The following is a 21,237-nucleotide window of genomic DNA, read 5'->3' as shown; positions in this document are numbered from 1 at the left end:
TAAGTTACAGCGTAATTAAAATTGCATAATTAGATCTGGACCACCCTATAGATTCTGATAGAAGAAACTGAGAGGCACATTGTCACTGGCTTACTGATAAATCTTAGCTCAGAGTTAGCATTTATCAGAACTTTACGATTGACAGAAATGATCTCCCGATTAGTTTTGCGATTATGAAGCCATTGCTAAGTTAGAAACTCTGCAGTCAGTTGGTCTGCATCCAGTACTGTGCGGTCACAAAGACAGGAGTGAAATAAATGGTTTGAAAGAGAAACTGGAGCAATAGTCAGGCAGAACGAAACAGAGGTGAAGAACGAGGCGGAGTGAAAGGAGTACTGAATCCCATATGAAGTTCATCTCACTAACATACAAATTCCGGTCCAGTCGGTTACCTTGAAATCAAGTGTTTTGTGGGACTGCTCACTATAAAATACACTATATTAAGTGAACACTCTTACATGCAGTTCTGTGCTCCAACATACAATAATAATAAACAACAACAGTGTATTTCTTGTATAGCCCAAAAGCACACAAGGAGAGCTCAATGGGCTTTAATAGACCCTGTTTTCTGACAGCCTCCCTAGCCTTGACACCCTAAGAAGTCCCAATGTCTCAGTACACATAACTCTGATGTTACCAGCAAAGAGGTGGGGGTACTTAATTATTAACACCCCTGATGCTTTCATAAACCACAGCTTCTGAAGGTGTATGTGTGTGAGAGAGCAGACTAATCAGCCTGTGCCAACACGCTCCGCTCAACCACTGTGGGCACTGATTGTGAAATAAAGAAAAAACATTTATTGCCACAGACTCAAGGCCAAATTATATAACATAGGCCTTCAGTCGTCTGCAGAACATGAAATATGAAGTTGCCACACACACGCACACACACACACACACACACACGTCTGGGGTGAATGACAGAGCAGAACATGGAAAATATTTTGCTCAGATAAGATACAAGATGACTACTGACAAGGAGTCCGTTGAGGTTCATGAATGGCCTAGGCAATTTGGTTGGGGATTACAGGAGATGTTTCATGGAACACCGTGACACACCATGAATTATTTATCCTTAAATTCCTGTCTCTCATTTTGCTGGTGTTTGATAAAAGTCCCACCCGCTACTGTCTAACAGAGGAGAGATGTTCTCGCACTGAGAAGGAAAGTGCGGTCAGGCATTGTCAAGCATGGCTCAGATTATCTCCCCTAAATCACCACAAGAGTAGTCTCCCAACTTTTTCTTAACAGATGTATTTCTTGTATTGTAGATGTGTTTAATCTCATAATGGTAACATTTTCTGCATTATGGATTTGAAATCAACTTCAATTGCCGTCTGAGTAGATTGTGGATGTTGAACTCGTATCTGAGTGGGTTTGTTTCCAGTACTTTGGTTTTCCTCCCAAAGTCTGACCTGGTGTGAATATGTGGGCACTGTGATGTTTCGGTGTTTCTAAGTCAAACTTTTGGTGACCCTGAATTAAGCAGGATTTAGAACATGATGTTCATATTAAGTCATGATACTACTCTGACTGAAAGATAATAAGTGCAGGAGGAATATTAGTTATTGATCAAAAAGGTTTCAGCCAAAAGGCAGAGTGGTGGCTCTGTGAATAAGGATCTGCGCTGGTATCTCAAAAGTTGCCAGTTCAAATCTCGTTACTGGGCAGGCACCAAATTAGCATCATTCTGGACCAAAATCTTTAAATACCTCTCAGACAGCCTTGGTGTCACAGTCCCTCCTAATCCATTAATAGCTGTGTTTGGTGGACCCCCGGATGGTCTTAAAGTGGAGAAGGACAAACAAACTGTCATTGCCTTTACTACACTATCGGCACATAGACTTGTTTTGCTCAACTGGAAGAATCCTACCTCACCTCTTTCAAGTCAGTGGGTAACTGATGTTTTATACCAGGGTGTAAACTCCAATCCTGGAGAACCGCAGTGGCTGCAGGTTTTCATTCCAACCATTTCCTTTATTAGGTCTTGCTGCTAATTAACTTCTTTTGCCTTAGTTGACTCAGTCCCCTTAATTGTCTCTTAATTTTTCTTTAATTAGCAGCCAAACAATAATAAGACACAAAACAAGCTGCCACATGACCAGCTCACCTGTGCCCATCGCACAATATCTGAAAATAAAGAAAGGTGACGGTCTCGGTAAGGTTGAACTCTCAGGTCACCAAAACATTTTGACGATGTTCAAAGAAAAAACAGAAAAATCAACAGTTTTGGAAATGTCTGCTGTAGCAGAATGAGAGGAGCAGCAACAAATAACGGGTTTAATTAACAACATGAGTCCTGATTCTAATTATGAAACTGGTTGGAGTGAAATATTTTGGAGTTTGAAATCCCAGTTTAACTGGTCATCTGTTGGCTCCTCTCACATCTAAATTTCTGTTTGGCTGCCATTTAATGAAGAAAAGAATCAACTCAGAGGACTGAATCCTTAAACAGGGCTATTAACTCTTTCAGGGCTTATGTCGACTTTTGTCAAAATTCAGGGGTAGAGGACAGTAATCAGCTGTAAACTTAGATTTTAGTTGGACTCTCCTTGCTAGAAAGAAAATGACATAGCTTTTTTTTATTCAACCTCGATTCCCTACGCGTGCATGAGCAGCGAAGAGCAAACAACCTCCAAAATGGCATCCACATCTGGCGAGAGACCAACGCGAATGTACAAAGTTAAATACTCCATGGACATTTTACGTAATTTCGTTGAATAAGACTCAGAGTTTAATGCAAGTGATCTGGAGATGGAGATCAAAAACGAAAGTGAGGTGCCAGCATCATCTCATCGATCTCCAGCCGATTGTGGTGCTGAACACTTTCGTGTAGCTGAATGCACCTACAGCAGCGTTCGCCTTTGAAGGACCACCACTTATGATGACAAGACCATATTGCGTCACACTGCCATCGCCGCCCATATGCTGTCCAAACACACTGAGGTAGCCGGCCCACTGTGCATTCCTGCTGACCATCAAGGTGCCCCCGCACAGCCACTGCTGCCAGAGATGCTGAACATGCAGCCACAGCAGCCACAGCACATAACAACAGACGTTTTATGTTGATTTATGTGTGAAACCATTGCTTTGTGTGCTTTTCAGAAAATGGAGGTTTTTGGAAAGAAATATTCAGCCCTCAAAGAGTTAGAATGAAGGGAAAAGGAGTTAATGAGCAGTGAAAACTGGTCACTGATTAGGGTTAGGGTTAGAATGGAAACCTGCAGCAACTCCGGCCCCCCAGGGTCGGTCTTACACACCCCTGTTCTATACCATTTGAAATTGGAGAAAATCAAATTCTCACTTAAAGGATCTGTTTAAAACTTTTTTTTTTTTTTTAAATATGGCAGGATCGAAACAATAACATTTTAGAATAAGCATCTGTTTCGGGAAAAAGGATACTCTTCTTTCCTTGCTGCTTTTAAAGATTCGCTTGTTGGCACTCCTCTCTTTCTCTTGGGTGGGAGTTAAATTTTGTTTTGTTAAGTTTGACCTGATTGTATGAAATGTTATTTACTTTAGATAAAATCAATGAAACAATAAATAACTAAACAGATAAATAAAAACAAATCCTGCTACTGCCAGAAAGGATCCTACTCTGTTGGGCCCTTGAGTAAGGCCTTTAACCTGAAAATCACTCCTGAAAAGAAAATTTCCCCTCTGGTCGAGAATTTCTGCATGCAACTACCTTAAACATAATTGTCAATCATGACAGCATGACAAAGGTGCTAAGGAAATGGTAAACAGCAATGGTGACTAAAAACATAAAAGTTATTACAGCTGGCCTACTTTATCAACAGTTTTGACCCACTGTGAGTCAAAATTAAAAAAAATAATCCAAATTATTCTTGAAAAAGAATGCACTCTAAATACGGAGAAGAAAAAAGATACTCAGGCTGATGGTGCTGAGGCACGGCGTACCCAAGCCTGTCCCACCTGCTGTTTTAGCCCTTCATGTCTGTAATCATCTTTATGCTTTTATATAAGTCCTCAGCATCCATTGTTTTTGCACATCAATTTTGGGGGGGGGGGCACTCGAGGAACAATATGCCCGGTGGGCCAACTTGTATATAAAAAATGAACAAAAAAATGATTTGCTTATTGATAAGCATTCACACATAACCAAAATGCGGAAGTGTCCAAAATACACTTTGATGGTGGGACAATGAAGACTTTCTAAAGTGGCTCCCCACTCACTGTGAGAAAGCACTATATAATTATAAAGAATTATTATTATCCTGCTGACTATGCTATTGTGAATCACGCTTTAAAGAAATCAACTATTCCCAGTATTTATTATTATTATAATCGTGGAAAATGAAAGATGAGATAAAACTCTTAGTCCCATTGCTGTTAGGTCCTTGCTGGAGCTCCATCCCTATCTTTTATTTTATGTTTATTACTTTCACCATTGTGTTATGCTGATTATTGCAATGTTTGCAATTTACTGTATGTTACAGCCAGAGGTTGTTCTCTGGCTGATGTTTACCATCCTTTTTATTGTTAGCTGTTTTTTCTTCTTTCTTGCTATTATTTCAGTTTTGTTAATATTGTCATGTTTATGTGTTATATTGTACTTACAGTATGTACTGTGTATTTTTATATTTCTGAAGGACCATCTTCGGTGTACATATTTATGAGCTCAGAGGTTAATTTATTGTCATGGAGTGTGTTTCTTGTGATGTATCTTGTTCTTTGGATTTTCTTGTTGTCGCTTTTTTATTACTTTTGCTTGGTCTTCATATTGGATATCATATTGAATTATTGGATTGGCTTTTTAGACAAGCCCCTTTTTTCCTATTTTTTCCTTTTCCGCTGTTTGCCTCATACTACTTCATTGTGTATGTTATAGAAGTAAATAATTTGTAACAGTTATTGCATGTCTTGTGTGAACTTGAACCCGAACACAGACGGACATGGATGCCAAATGTCCCAAAACACACACGTTTATTTTTTTCTTGCACAACACACATTGCATCAATTACCAGTAAAGACTCAGAGTCCTCTCTTTCTCTCCTTCTGCCACCTCTGCTCCTCTTTCGCAAGCTCCGTCCTCTTCCACCCGACTCCGGCTCTCCGAATGGAGTGAGGCGGCCCCTTTTATGTTGCACCCGAATGTGCTCCGGGTGCACTCTGATGAACCTCCCGCAGCACTTCCTGGTGTAGTGGAAGTACTGTATGGGCACCCGGTAGCATTCCAGGTTGTACTCGGGTTCCTCTTCCAGCAGCGCTTCCTGGTGTGGCGGAAGTGCTGCCATCCAGGGCTCTGGAATTGTCCAGGCCATGGCCACGGACCCCAACAGGGTCCCTGATGTAATATTGTACTGTATTGTATTGACCCCCTTCTTTTTGACACCCACTGCACGCCCAACCTACCTGGAAAGGGGTCTTTCTTTGAACTGCCTTTCCCAAGGTTTCTTCCATTTTTTTCCCTACAAGAGTTTTTTTGGGAGTTTTTTCTTGTCTTCCTAAAAATTCAAGGCTGGGGGGCTGTCAGGAGGCAGGGCCTGTTAAAGCCCATTGCGGCACTTCTTGAGTGATTTTGGGCTATACAAAAAAATAAATAGTATTGTATTGTATTGTAATACAGGGGGGCTGCCCTCTTGCGCCCCGGGGAAGATATTACCCTTCTCTCGGTCTTTCCCTTCTCCAGGCGTCCCGGTGGAGTAAGGTCCCTGGTCGTCTGCCACGCTTGTATCTCAAGGAAGATGTTTTAAGGTTTACCCCTTCCCTTATTTATTTTTTTTTTCTTTTGGTGAATGTTTTTTGAACATTTAAAGTTCTTTTTGAACATTAAAACCCCTTGCCCCATTTTGGGCCTGTGTTGGCCGGAGCCAGCCTGTGGAGTCTGGAGTCATGCTGCCAAGGGTGGGCCCGATCTGTAGGCAGGCCAATGGTGGTCCTGGCCTGGTTTGTGGGTCTTTTAAGGAGGCCTTTTCACCTGGTTTGTGTCGCCTATTCACAACGGTATTCTTTTGTATTCTTTACCATTTTCCAAATTATCACTAATTAGTTTTGTTTTATTAGTTAATATTTCTTAAATGTTTTTTTTCTTTATTGTCAACTTGCTGATTACATGTTTACTATATAAATGTAAAGAATTATTATTATTATTATTATTTACTATTTTTAAGCCACAAATTATGTTGGTCAACATCTTGAATTGGGCGGCACGGTGACGCAGTGGTAGCACTGCTGCCTCGCAGTAATCAGATCTGGGTTCGCTTCTCGGGTCCTCCCTATGTGGAGTTTGCATGTTCTCCCCGTGTCTGTGTGGGTTTCCTACCACAGTCCAAAATCCTAAATTGTCCTTGGTGTGTGTGTGTGCCCTGCCTGGGTTTGTTCCTGCTTTGTACCCTGTGCTGGCTGGGATTGGCTCCAGCAGACCCCCGTACCCCTGTGTTAGGATATAGCAGGTTGGACAATGACTATTTAAGCCATCCTTAATCAGCTGAGTTCTTCTTGCTGCCTTGACTCCATTTTTCTTGGTTAATCTTCCTTCTATGTAAGGTAAAGAGGTTTTTTGGCCAATCTAGCAAGTCATTTTTTAAATATTATTAGTTAAACGTTTTGGATTTGGACTTCTTTGCTTCTGTCTTTTTTCATGTTACGGTTATTTCAATGTTGGTATGTACTTTGTAGGAAATTATCAAAAGGGTTCACAAATGTCTTGAATTGAATAAGGTTCCTGCTGTTAAGTTACATTTTAAGCTTCCTTCTTCCCTCATCAATAATCATTTCAACAAAATAGTGATTTAAAATCTCGAGGAATTATTAATATTAGGAACTTTTATGGCAAAATCCATATTTCACACATAGTATCTGATCTCAAACCAAAGAGTCGAAGATAAAGTGCCTAGCTTGTTCATGACAGACGATCTCCCTGAGTCGACTTATTCCACTGAGTTAACCTGTCATCTCGACGTAATGCACTTAAAAGTTGTGAAGGATCTTACCACTCGGTTAGGTTAAAAAACACAAAAATTCAAAAACAAGCAAAAGTGTAAATATCCAGTAAATACAGTTAACAGCATCAGTGTGCAGCTAGCTAATTATATTTGCTGGTGAGAGGTGCAGAGAAAGGCACGTGGGCTTATTTGAATTAATCATGATGGGCGTTCAAATGTTGAAATGAGTTGTGACATTCAACGTCTGATTTGACTAGGCATCACCATGTCACCAGGTTTGTCACTCACTCCCCTCTTTTTTACCTCCCTTTAGGACATGATGTCAGCGGCGTCCTGGAGAACCCGGTGTTGGACACCAGTGTCCTGGAGCAGTACCTCTCAAGTGACTTTGACCCTGCCTCCTTGTGAGTCATTTCTTTGATTTTTTATTCCTCTCTGAGATGGCACCTCTTAGATCCAGTGAGCTGCTATGACCTCTCTCATGCCACAATTGCGTTTTTTAACTGTCTTCATACTCCTTCAACAATGGTGGTAGAAGTCAAAGTGTGGCTGATGATCTCATTGTTGTGAATGTGCTTTTTCTGAATGTTATGTGTTATGTTCTACTAGTCTCTTGCAATATCTGAATTGTTAAAAAAAATGATTGCTGTTATTTACTATTATTATGCAATGCCTTTTTATTATCTTTGATTTGTCTGTGGGGTGGCACGGTGGTGCAATGGTAGTGCTGCTGGTACGCAGTAAGGAGACCAGAGTTCACATCCATTGACCTCCTTTCATGTAGTTTGCATATGTTCTCCGCTGTCTGTGTGGGTTTCCTCCAGGTGCTCAGCCCAAAGACATGCAGGGGAATTGGCCCTAATGTGTGTTTGGTGTGTGTGTGTGTGTGTGTTTGTGTTTGCCCTGCGATGGACTGGCGCCTTCTGTGGGGTGTGTTCCTGATTTATATCTTATGTTACCTGCAATAAGCTCCAGCACCCTCTGTCACCCTGGTCTGGATTAAGCAGGTTGGTAAATGACATGACATGACTCGATTTGGCTGCCGTCATTTGTCAATGTGCTGCCACCACAATGCTTCACAGCAAAGAGAGTGTGTTTAGATAATCTGTAGTGTTCAAACATAAGGGCCAAAAAGCGCAATTTTGATCTCATCACACCATAAAGCCTTTTCTCAGCCAATGTCAGTGTCTCTGATGTTCCTCCTGTCCAACAACAGCCAAGATGTCTCACATTCTTTTCTCTTTGCTAGTCTCCAAGAAGGCGGCAACTGAAGAAGCACCCAGTCGCAGTTGTTGTCTACACAGTCTCTCCAATCTCATCCATCGTAGCTTGTAACACCTTTAAAGTTCTTATATGCATCTTGGTGACTTCTGTCACTATTCTTCGTATCGCATGATCACTCAGTTATTGTGGACCACTGGCTCTATGCTGATTTACAGCTATGCCATACTCTTCCCATTTCTTAGTGATCTTGGATATTTTCTTATATTCATCCCCTGACTTGCGCTTTCCAATCCCCTTCCCAATTGGAGTTGTTTGGAGTGTTCTTTTGTCTACGTGGTGTAGGTTAGACCAACATACTGACTCCAGTTCCAGGTTCATTTATACCACAATGAAATGAAACCCCTGATGGGTGATCTCCATTGAACTTGTTCTGTGACTTCTAAAACTAACTGTATGATTTAAGGGTGACAATTAAAAATGTTTGAATACATACGTGATCAATTATCTTTGCAGTTATCTCTTTTCACTTTGACACAAAAGAGTCTTTTTTCTGCTGGTTCTTCTTCTTCTTCTTCTTCTTCTTCTTTATGTTTTCCAACTTCTGTATGGTCAATGTGCTTGATCAACCTTCTCCAAAAATCTTGGTCCTGCACCTCCTCACTAGTCAAGTCCTCTTACTTCAGAACTTCTTTTACTTTACCCATCCACCTCCACTTTCTCTTCCCTTGTATTTATATACCCATCCCTCTTTTGCCCGCATATTCCTTGTCTCTCCTTATCACATGTCCACACCACATCAACCTACTCTCCTGTACTTTCTTAGCTATCTCTCCCACTTTTGTTGTACCTCTGACTGCCTCATTTCTTATTCTGTCATTTGCTGCACCACACATCATTGCTGGTCTTACCACTGTCTTAAAAACCTGACCTTTAACCTTCACACAATACTCCAGATACCTTCTTCCAATTGTTTCATTCCACACTGCATTCTATTGGTTATCTCTGCATCTCATTCTTTACCTTAGGCTACCACTGATCCTAGATATTTAAATTTAAATGTTCTCTTTTCAATAGCTCTCCCTGCAGGCTAACTTCTAAATCCTGGTCACAATTAAACCTCAGTTATTCTGTGTTTTTCCAATTTACCTTCTATCCCATATCTTCCATTGCACTTCTCCATTCTTTCAACTTCATCTCCATTTCTTCTTTTCTGTGGCTACACAACTCATCGGCAATAAGCCTGTACCAAAAGGATTAATATTTAATCCCATGACTCAACAAATCCATAACCAGATCACAGAGGTAAGGACTTAAAGAAGACCTTGTCTATCTGGGATCTTGTCTGTTATTCCAAAACTGCATGTAACTCAAGTCCTCACTCCCTCATGCATATCCTGGACAAAAACAAAATGTGAAAAGCAACACTTATTTGAGTTAAATTGACAACGTAATCAGAGACCATTTTGAGTGTTCAATGAAAAGAAGACAACAACAAGGTCTAATGCCAGAGAAGGCAGTTAGCAGAATTGTTGTGAAAACAGACCAGAAGATGACACATTGTCTGTTTAATGAGCGCTAGTCATAAACCAAGTAGACAAAAGATTTACAGTTAAAAAATCAAAAGGTGAATCCAAGACTAAAATCGAACAATCAAACATTAATATCATTCAGCAAGTTCTTTTTGTTTTAGTACATATTCACAGTCTTGGGTACCATACAGACCGAGGAGTTGACTTTTAAATTATCCCATATTAGACATTACATAGACTGACTTCTGGGAAATAGGCTTCTACCAACTAACTATTGCTTTCTAGGAACAGTGCAATAAAAATGACGGCGCCCACTAAAAATACACAACATAATGATAAGAAATATTAGACTATTCTTGGAAAAATTAAGTAAGGAAAACCAGATATAATTAGATTATCTGTTTTTCAGAAGAACTATTTCTGGAGTCTGAGAAAAATGTAATCAATTCACAAATAATTCTTAAGCATATCATATCATAACCTGCCGTATTGAACAGGCTTTCAGAAGCTGTGCTGATAGCACACACTCACGAGTATTTGGCCACGATTGAGAAGCTTTTCTCATGTATCTGTGATGTCAAAGGACCCCATGGTTTCATCGGTATCCAGTTTCAGCTCCCTGACCTTGGAAGCAAACTCCTCTGAATTGTGGATGTGGTGGTCTGTGTGTCCAACTAAAGGCACCAGGATTGTGGCTAGGTATTTGGCAGTGTTGCAAGTTACAGAGTTAATGGTGCTGACTATGGGTCTGAGGGGGGGCTCCTTCCTTGTGTATCTTTATTTGAGGACATTAATGTCCAGATATTGGATAGAGAAGACCCGTGGTTTGAGAGAGGGGCGAGGGAAGCTTTGTATGTGCAAATCAACAACCCCTCACTCAACAGAGGTGGAGGCCTTAGGCATAACCTATCTTCAATTTATCATGCTGCCCTTTCATCCATCCCCAGGAAAATCAGGCCCAATTCATTCTTCCATCAGGTAGACCACTCTTAATGATCCACTCTATGGGGGTAGGAGGGGCTGTCAAAAGGTGTGACTGTTACATCTACCCACACCTCCCCCTTCCTTTTTTTACTCAATGAGCATATTTAGGGCAGGTATGAAGTGAAACTAACCTGGAGGATAAATTTGTGGTCTTTAACAACATTCCTCAGACTGAAGAAGCTGCTTGGATGAGCAGTGAAACATATCTACTGTGATGGACACCTGGGCACACATGCAAAGTCCAGGGTTCAAATAAAGGTTAATTTATTAATCAAATCCTCTCACATATGTCATCACAAACCTTTCCAGAAATGTTTCTTCCTACCGCAAGCGTTGCTCCACTACCTCACAAATGAGAGCTGAGTGGACCAAGATCGTGTTTGAAAATGGTGGACTTGACAACATCTCTTTGCAATAGTCTCGTCTCCCGGGACTTGAAAAAATCTCTTGGCATAAAATCTCGTCAAGATTTCCTTTTATAATAGAGAGATATGCATTAAATTCAGATGTGGTTTTTGTCAGATACTGCAGTTTTGAATATCATTTGCATCTGTTGGGGGATTTCGTACTCTAAGGTATTCACTGGATTCATTTTGGAATATAGTTTAATTTTGATTTGTGATTTGGGCCATTCTGATGGAGCTATTGTTGATTGCCGTTACTAGGGACTGTCCTGGAGTGGGTGTGACCTTAGTGGCCATGCCCTGTCAACATAATTAAAGATCATCCCAGGGGTTTGAGGTTTTTTGGGATTGGCTGTGGTCAACCTACAAAAGCTTGATCATCAGAGCAATCACCTGCAATGCTGCTTCAGTGAAGGCATGATCATCAGAGTAGGGGGATTGGCTGCGGTGTCATTTATGACAGTTAAGAGGTGCACGCTCCAGACACTGAGGACCACTGTTTCTGTAACTCACACAGCGATTGCGCTTTGTATCTAAAGGATCATGTGTTCTAAACACTGAGTAGGACCACTAAACTTAAAGTCTAATAATTCTGTCTGCTGTCCTATGGACAATAAGGGGAAAAAACCTTAGGGTTTTGGGTTTCAATAGGCAGTGACAGCAGCAATTTGTTTTACAGGAAAAAATTGGAATGTCTCACTGCCATTGATGCAAAAAGGAAAAAAAGGTATTGTCATTAAGTTTCATATTCTGCACTCAGCTTCGTCAGCTATGCGTGCTGAACGACTGTGCCAGGTGAAAATTCCATTATAACAAAATTCCCATTTTAACAAATTGTTTTTTCAGTCATGAGAAATTCTTTCTAATAGAATTTGATGTGTATTTGATATTTCTTGCCCTATGTGTACCTTCAGTCCCGTTGCCTCAGTATCCACCTGAGACTGAAGCTCTCTGACCGGCACTCCCTCTCTCAACTGCATTCCTATAAAGTCTGTTTTCAGACTCTGTCATTTTGAGGCACCTTTCTCGCTACCTGTCCACTTTTATACTTCCTGCATTTGAACTTCAAAGTTTGAAGGCGACTCTCTCAGCATGACTCCTACGTCTTTACTCCTCCTCATGTGTCTCGTACTCGCACTTGCTCTTTCAAAATTATTAGCAAAGTGAAACTGGCCAATTAGAGTGCTCTAAGGGACTGGACACACACAGACCTTAGCATTTTCTTATATAGTAGCTAATGAAGACTTATAGCAGGGTAATAAACTCTACCACAACTAAGTTTTATTACGATTTCTGGTTCTTGAATTTGAGCCATTTTGTTTCATCATACTGGGAATTTCTTATTATTTATCATCTTGTTTGTGACATCATTGTTGTACCATTTTTGTTGTATTTTTTTCTTTGCTACAACCAGATCATTCATAAAAAAAGCATTGTTTGTTCTCAAATGAGATAATGTAATCATTAGTTATAATATATCTTCAGGTTTTGGATAAAACAACTCTAAAAATCAAACTAACACACTAATGTACAAGTTTAGGGCCACTTGCTTTGCTTTTTAACTTTAATTCTTGCTTTGTTTTTAAGCTTGTTTTTTGACTACCTCCACAGTACCTTGACCCACACCTGCTCCATAACCTCCACTCTCCTGCTCTTAAAATTACCTTTCATCTCTTGAAATTTATTTAGGACAATTTTGCCCATGTGTGCACAGCTCCTTCATTGCATTCGCTACACCAATAGATGGTGTCTAAGCTGGGCCACATGAATGGGTCACCCTGAACATGGTGACCATGTTCATATTTTTGAAATTTTCTAAAATGCTGTATGGGAATGGTGCTATATAAAATTCCTCATGAAAATAACTGGTCTGGTCTTTGTGGTGGCCTGCACTGTCCTTATTGTCCCCAAACCTGATTCATGGGTGTTTTATTGGTGCATTACTAGCATTTGGTGTAAAGGTGACAGCATGGCCACTGTTGAGTGGACCTGTAGTAACCTTGATGGGTCTCCTTGTGAGAATACATTGTGCAAAGATCATGTGACCTGCTCCTTTAGTGCCAAAACAAAAGTGAAAATCAAAAATGAATCTCACTCATCTCCAAATAGACAGGCCAGATTTGTTAACCATTAGGCATTCAGGAAAAAGAAAAATCCACACGATGGAAGAGGGAGGCAAGAAAGAAGAGTACCGGCTGGGTGAGCTATTACCTAAACAAACAGGCTTGATGGACTAAATGGTCTCCTCTCATTTGCCATATTTCTTGTCTTCTTATGTATGTTCTTAGGGCAGGGCAGGTTACCAGTTAATGGAAGGGAGGCCACCTATATGTCAGTTCAAAAAATCTCAGTGAACAGACTCACAGTGCTGCACTTTATTATTACATGATGCCCAGTCAGGTTTTGGGTGTTTTACATGTCTGCTCCTACCGTCCATTAACCCTGACCTGAACCTTTAGCTCATGTGTGCATGCTTTAGTGACTGGCACACTCAGAGGCTAGCGAGCTTGGATTTGAAGTTGAACCTGTTTGTCTTGTTGCTTGCATTCATTCCATGAAAGGTGCACCACAGTTTGATCAGTGGATGGTGCTGCCCAGTAGGTAGTCCCTTCTTGTCAATGCCCATCATATCTCCCCTCCCTTTTTAAAGAGAACTCCTGCTGAACAATTTCATTTCCTCTGTTTCACTCTTGTCAGCTTGCTCCCAGAATCCCCTCCTGACTCAAGCTCAGACCCCTGTTCTCCTCCTCAGACAACAGGTATGTGCCTCTAATTTTCCGTCCTCTTGCCCATCAAGACACCAATCAGTAGGTATATTTTAACATTTCTACTTAGCTTCCCTTGTAGAAGTGAGTTGTGGCACCCCCTGGCCTCCCGCTGCTCTGTTGGAACCTCCATTTACTCCAGCCATCAACCCCATTGTGACCAAGGGATGCAGTGGAGAGCCACCTTACAGATGTGTGGAATTTCCAGGAGCCTCCGGTGCCACTCCACTGCCCATGTGTGGTGCTACATCTTCTTGCACTGTGGCTTCAGCTTTCCCTTATGCACCTATGAGTGCCACCGTGAGTACCGGGTAAGTAAAATAGGGAACATGGACCCACTTCTCAGAAATAACTCTCAATTAGGTAAAATTCAGTTCCATCTTCTTATCTTTGGAGTGGTGCATACACAAGATTTCTGTATAATGACTCTAGATTTGTTATATCAGTACCCAAAATTCCCTGGTGCTCATAATTCTTTTTTCACACCATCTTTTACAGACACATTTCCCAGCCTCCAATACTCTTTGACGTAACCCTTAACCACACAACTTTGTATGTACTGATGAGCATTTGCCCATTATGATGCCATCTTCTGATTCTGCTCGTCTCTTCATGCATATCATGATACAATACAATATTTCTCGATACATCATGATACTCAACTATACTTCACATACATTTTGATGCATTTCAGTACTTTACCATGCATCATTCTACTTTGCAATACTTCATAGACATCATGATACTTCACAATATATTATGATGCATTATGACACATCATGATACTCCACAGTACTTCATGATACATTATAATAACTTCACTATACTTGATGCACATTATGATACACCATGGTACATCACTGTACTTTATACACATTATGATATATCATGATACTTTATGATTCCATGATATGCAAGCACTCCCATTGGTTCATTCACTGATCATTTAACACGTTGTCCACCCATTATGCTAACTGCTTTACACTTCTTCTGATGGCTATGGTTGCTCAGGGATGTACGGCCTAAGCCTTTGCCACTAGTTTTTGTCTTTTTCTGTTGGTACCATATTGGTTACTTGGACCTCTATATTTATCCGCTGTGGCTTCTGTATGCTCATTAAAATGTTGACTCAATTGAAAATCTGAATCTATTGTGAATTACTCAGGACCAAGGTAGATACTTCATTAATTTTAATGCATCTTCTCTCTCTCTCTGTACAGGGGTCCGATCCAACTTCCAAAAAAGAGAAAGCGCTGTGACTCTGGTGAAGGTGGCGTCAATCCAAGTGTGTCAAACTCCACCAGCTTATGCTCAACCACTCTGGGTAAGTGACCACCTATAAGAAAGACACAGTCATATTATGAAATGCTCTCAAAGTAGAGACCACCAAGTGTCCACTTGACAGATCATTGATCAGGTGATAGGTGACTTCCTACCTGCCACAGGTATTGGTGAACCGGACATGAGCTTTACTGTTAGAGATAACCAATATCCATGGGAGGATGGGGATTCCTGATGCAGGGGGTCAGTGCTTATCTGTGAGGCCTGCACTCCATCTGTTGCACTGTCCACTGAGCCGAACAATATAGAATGAAGTGACAGTACTCACTGCCTGGTCTCACCTGGTCTTGACATGATGGAGAGGCTCAAAGATGGAAGGCCAAAGCAGGCCTAGTTGGGGAGCAACATGGGATGCTGTCCTGGCATGGCAGACATTATGCCTCTATGTATCTCTAAATGTGACTGTTTTCATTTCAGGGAATGCTGTCTATTGTGGGGATGGTCTGGGCTATGAGAGTGATGGACAGAATGCGCAGTGTGGGTCAGGATGGTACCAGTCTTTAACCTGGAGCCCATACCAGTCACACCAGTGGACTCCTCTGTTCGACTCCAGAAGCAACAGTTTGTAAGAGATTAATCTACTCTCCAGCTTGACATCTCAATTGTTGTGGAGGTTGTGAGTGAGACAACAATCAAATAGGGATTGCCCTATAAACGAATGCCCAAAGGGTGACGAGCATAGCTACATGATCTGCTTTAAGGATAGACTAGAGACTAAAGAAAAACCTCTGTTGAAAAAAGAGGGAATTCGAATTGTGGGATTTAAAGGAGCACAACATCTATGGGGGAGTAATCCTAGGGTAGTTAAAACCTATGTGTCCATCATGCATCTGCACCAACAAGGGACACTAGTGACTGGTGGATGTCAATAATCAGTAATCCCTGGCAAGCAGAAGTCATCAAAACTTTACCAGGGGTTCAATTTTGACATCAAGGGTTTGTCTGCAACTTGCACCTGGACTGAGTGCTGTCTGAATAAAGCAGAGTCTGGTGCTTGACTCCCCACTGCCCTCTGTAGGCAGCATGGAGAAACTCTTATGACTCGGCAATATGTTAGGATCTGAACATAATATTGGGAGTTACAATTAAAGTGAATAAAATGCTCACCCATAAAGTGCTAATTTCTTTAGCAGACCCAAAAGCAACGTTTTCATAGCAAAAAACAATTAGGTGACTGATAATGTAAATTAGAAAGGTTCAACAGCAGGAAGTCAAAAAAATTGATCATCAAAGTAGAAAACAAATGCAAGAATTTCAATTGTGGAAATATCCTTTCACTAAATCACTAGCCTGCACGTGTCACTGGTTTTGACTTGCTGTGCCACCATCTTACATATCACATGTAATCATGAAGTCACACACTTTGCTGCTATTCACGTCTACAATTTTTCATTGAACTTCGCTTCCCAGCAACGTTAACAGCTACTGTTGCTGTGATGCTGTGCTATGTCCAGGCCTGGTGCAATGCCACATGTGATATTATGGAGGCCATAGTCTTTAAGATAAAAGAGATTACTTCTTGACCACCCAATCTGAAGACAGTTTCAGATTATGATTTTCACCCTTGTAGTTTCCCCTTCTGTTTAAGTGTCCATCTCTGACTCTCAAGTGAAACAAACCACAATCCTGACTGGTTTATTTGTGCCATTTGGCCTTCAAAGAAGCATCCTTGACTTGCAATATAAATTGCTATGGGAAGACTTTTAAATTTGAAAGGAAAAATCTAAGCAGTTGTGTCCTACCACAAAGCTCCACTGTACTGCGACCTTAATGGTAATAGTTAAGAGGGAAAGGGCTGAAAAGGATAATAAGGAAAACTGGTACCCTCAATAGGTAACTACACAAGATAAGCACATAAGACAAATTGTACCAGACTATGGCCAGTGATGTAGTTTAGTGCTGGGTGATCTCCAGATGCCCAGCCTCAGATATTGTAGATCTACCATTTCAGGATTTGGACTGATGGACCTCTCCCAATGAGGAAATGTTATAGATGGTTGGTATGCCAATGTCTAGCCACCATACCTTAACTTCACTTTTCTCATATTGTGCTTGATGTCAGAGGCCTTTTGATGAATCTCTGGAGATCGGGAGCAGCTGCATAGGTGCTGGTAGAAGAAGACCCAGTGCTGAGATAGAAGAGTAGGGCAGCTGGGTGGTCCTCCAGGAGTTCTGCCATGGTGTTTATTATATGGCACGCCAAAAGAGCAAGTGAGAAAAAACCAGGAGAGAAACATAGTCAAAACCAGGAAAGAAAATTACTGGTGACAACATAAAATTACTAAGAGCAGACAAAGGTAGCAAATGAAGCATTACAATCAGTAGCCAAGAAATTGAAAACAAGACTTGAAAATGATTTTAAAACTATTCACAATCTAAGCTTTTATATCATCAGTGACACAACATACTGATGCATGACCTTCAGAAGTTGGATCTACACATTCCAACAAAATGGCAACACCCTACTCAGAACAAAAAAGATGTTGTAGTACAACCAAAATGTAAAATAAGTTCTTTAAAAGCGGCAGGGATGTTCTCCGATTCTCAAAGCAACCTTTGAAGATAATGAAAAAAACAATTATCTGCAGAGAAAAGCATTTTTAAGGTTTCATAAATCACAACACCAGGAACCATTTTGTATTATTGACTGCACCATCTTACTTTAGCTTTATGTGTTGGAAGAAAAAAGCAGCATGGAAAGTTGTATGGAAGGCACCTGATGGTCTACCACCAATATAGCAAGATCTGTCACATCCCGCCCCAGTTTCACATTGGAAAAAATACCAATACCCCAAGCTGCCCCCCACCAAGAACATTATTTCATCCTTGTCTCTCTCTCATAGGCCAACTCCAGGCTACCAAGTGGATGCTGACAAAGGCTTCAATTACTCCCTCTGTGATGAGGCCTTCGTGTGTCAGAAGAAGAACCACTTCCAGGTGACAGTACACATCGGCATGATGGGAAACCCCATGACATTAAAGACCCCTAAGGGATTCACTCCGATTGATGCATTCTACATAAACGTCTTCGGCATCAAGGCAAGTCTGTTCATTGTTCTTCCATTTGTTGTTGTGTCTTGGAGGATGATTGACCTGATGGTCGCATGTCAAGGCACATGTCCAACTCATTGGACCAGCTGTCCCGTTTAGCATTTTCATCCTGGAAAAAACTGTTAATGTGCCTCTGGTACCACCTAGTGGCACTACACCCAATGACTCTGCTTTGAAGGACTAACTGTGCACATCTTCTTTTTTTTTTTTTTAATGTATTTCATCCCAGGCGGACACACCAAGTCACATCGTGATGATTGAGCAGTCTCAGTCTGACCGAAGCAAAAAATCATTCCTGCCTATCAAGTAAGAAGTCCCTTTTGCTTCAAATTCAAATTGATGGGTGGAAAGGGAGTGTCAAAGGAGATGTGTATGTGTGAGAACACTTTGGGCCATGACTGCTTCCCTTGGGTGCTCGTAATAATTAAAAATAAATATAAACAGATCTACTATTGGAAACAGAGACTGTGAAATAAACCACTCACCGTGGATGGTGACTTCAAGTTTTTATTTCTGATTTAAGAAGTGGATTCTTCTTACCTTTCACTCTGACCGCTTATCCTTACTTACCAGAATTGGGGACCCCAGACTTCCTTCACTGGGTTCCTGTTCAAACTAGTGGTCTCCGGCTCATCAGCATTAATTGCTTGCCATGATTCAACCAGAGGTTTATCCCTGGTTAAAATGTGGTTTCTGTTAATTTAATCTTTTTGTTTGCTTTTAAATATTTTTTTAATTATTATTGTATTACTGATTTTGATTTTGTTTTCTTTGCTATGTTGCATGTTGTGATGAACATTTTGTATTTATGAAGATTTGTTTTTTGGGGCCTGGTCCATTGCTTTATGTTTCTTATGTCTGGTATGTCAGTCACAGAGGGGCGTGGCCACCTAATCCTGCTTTTGAAGGAGTAGCCAATGAAACGGCTTTATCAGCACTGAGGGTTATTTATGACCATTTTGATTTTTGTGGATTTGCACGTGTTGACCCCCAGCTCTTAAATTAAGGTATCATTTCTGGTTTGTGAGTTTTGGATTTGTTGGATTTTAGGTTGGTATTTTTGTCAATCATTTTTAATAAATGTTTTAATATTAAAGTAACTCAGTTTTGTTCTTTATACGAAGGCTAAAAAAAGGATGTAAGACTCAAAAACCCTTCTTTACAAGTCTAGACCCACTCAACAGCCTCACCATAGGCAGCCTGTTCCCAAACTCCCAAAACAGGCTTATAGCTTGCATAGGTCCACAGTGTTAAATGCTCACAAAAACAGGGGCAGAAAAACTGTAAGAACCTCTAATCAAAGGACCAAACAGAATTCCTTCAACATTTAAATACTTGTTAAAGGAGATGCAAAAATGATTGACTAAAATAAAGCAGGAGGGAAAATGGGTTGGCTTTATAAGTACACAAATGCAAAAATCACAAACCAAAAACAGAACCTCAATTCAAGAGGGAAGAGTCAAAATCAAGGACTCCAAAGAAAACGACAATAAGGTCAGACAAAATGGCCCAGGAACTGTCCTAGGTGCTGAAAGCAGCCATGCCATTGGGTGGTTTTCCTTAAATAGTGGTGGGAATGGATACCCAGCTGCAGCATTAGGTGGTCCCACCCTTCTGAGCTCAACATACAAGAAACATAATTTAATGGAAATGGCCACATTCATAAATTATCTCTAGACAAAACCTTCCTGAAAACATATGCTATAAAAAAGGAAAACAAAAACAAAATTATTAATAATTACAAAAACATTAAAAGAGAATTAAGATTAAATAAGCAGAAAACACATTTGAGCTAGGGATAACACCATGAGTGGACCGTGACCATGTCAGTGTCCTGACCTACTTCTTCTGTAACTTTCAGGGTAAACCTTCCAGGAGACAAGATCACCAAAGTCACTCTGGGGAGGCTGCACTTCAGTGAGACCACTGCAAATAACATGAGGAAAAAGGGAAAGCCAAATCCTGACCAAAGGTAGGGGTCACTGCCAGCTCTGAAATGAGTGGGGAATTGGGTGGAATCTTCAGGCCGCTAGAGCTTTCTGGTCTTCCACATTGTGAGAGTGGGCCTGTCATTGTGAAGAGATGTCAAAGGTGCTCTATTTATAGCAAGTTTTATTTAGGGAGTGGCTTTCCACAAGCAGATATAGACTGGAAGTCTTATCTGCCGACTCTCTGTGTTGTAAAATAGTTTTTCTCACAAATTGTAGTATAATGCAAAGAAAGCAAACAGAAAAATAAAAGAGAAAAGAAAAGTATAGTAGAGAGCAACACATTACGGTGGTAGAACTACTCAACAGTAGTTATGTCAAAACTAAGAGTGACATTTAATGGGGACAGGCTTTAATGGTGAAGAATTACCTTATGGCTTAAAGACGACAGGAGAAAATTCAATATAGGTCCAGACCCCTGTAGCTCCACAAGTCATTTGCTACACTGGACAGCCAATTGGTTTGCAGTTTATTTGTCACATGGTTTAATTGATTTGAGTCAGATCAGTCTGCCCCAACTCTAATCTTAACCCTAGTTAATCTTAACCTGTTCTATAAAGCAATAACCTCCTCAGTGGAGTGGAGCTGTGGAGTTCCACTTCTAGACATTATCAACATTATCCAAAACTGATCATTTTTCATTTGTTATTGAAAATTTCTCTATTTCCCCTTCTTCACAGGTTAAGAGTCTGGGTGTCATCTTTCAGTCCCACATCAATAACATCTCCCAGTCTGCATATTTCCACTTGCGTAACATTAATTTTATTCGCCCCTCCCTCACTCCCCACACCACTGCTATCCTTGTTCATAGCCTTGTCACTTCTCGTCTGGATTATTGCAATTCCCTTTTCGTTGGTCTTTCTCACAAATCTCTTTATAAGCTTCAACTGGTCCAGAATTCAGCTGCCCGCCCACATCATTACTAGAACCTCCTCTATTCACCATATCATTCCCGTCTTGCAGCAGCTTTACGGGCTTCCAGTTAAGTTCCGCATTCAATTCAAAATTCTTCTGTTAACTTTTAAGGCAATCCACAACCTCGC

The 21,237-nt window shown here is 40.7% G+C and overlaps 1 protein-coding gene across 1 annotated transcript in view; it reads left to right on the top strand.

Annotated features, from left to right (window-relative positions):
- Positions 1 to 21,237, top strand: part of LOC120533169 (myelin regulatory factor-like protein) — a 100,103-nt gene that overhangs the window by 15,019 nt on the left and 63,847 nt on the right. Inside the window, exons 3-10 of the mRNA XM_039759890.1 lie at positions 7,222 to 7,312; positions 13,747 to 13,808; positions 13,885 to 14,125; positions 15,035 to 15,138; positions 15,573 to 15,720; positions 17,999 to 18,194; positions 18,436 to 18,512; positions 20,068 to 20,178. Coding sequence (XP_039615824.1) covers positions 7,222 to 7,312; positions 13,747 to 13,808; positions 13,885 to 14,125; positions 15,035 to 15,138; positions 15,573 to 15,720; positions 17,999 to 18,194; positions 18,436 to 18,512; positions 20,068 to 20,178 — 1,030 coding nt within the window. The remainder of the gene's footprint in view (positions 1 to 7,221; positions 7,313 to 13,746; positions 13,809 to 13,884; positions 14,126 to 15,034; positions 15,139 to 15,572; positions 15,721 to 17,998; positions 18,195 to 18,435; positions 18,513 to 20,067; positions 20,179 to 21,237) is intronic.

The sequence above is a fragment of the Polypterus senegalus genome, chromosome 8 (assembly GCF_016835505.1).
Source record: "Polypterus senegalus isolate Bchr_013 chromosome 8, ASM1683550v1, whole genome shotgun sequence".
Lineage (NCBI taxonomy): Eukaryota > Metazoa > Chordata > Cladistia > Polypteriformes > Polypteridae > Polypterus > Polypterus senegalus.
Note: the sequence above shows the minus strand (reverse complement) of the source record. Positions and strands in the feature narration are given on the sequence as shown.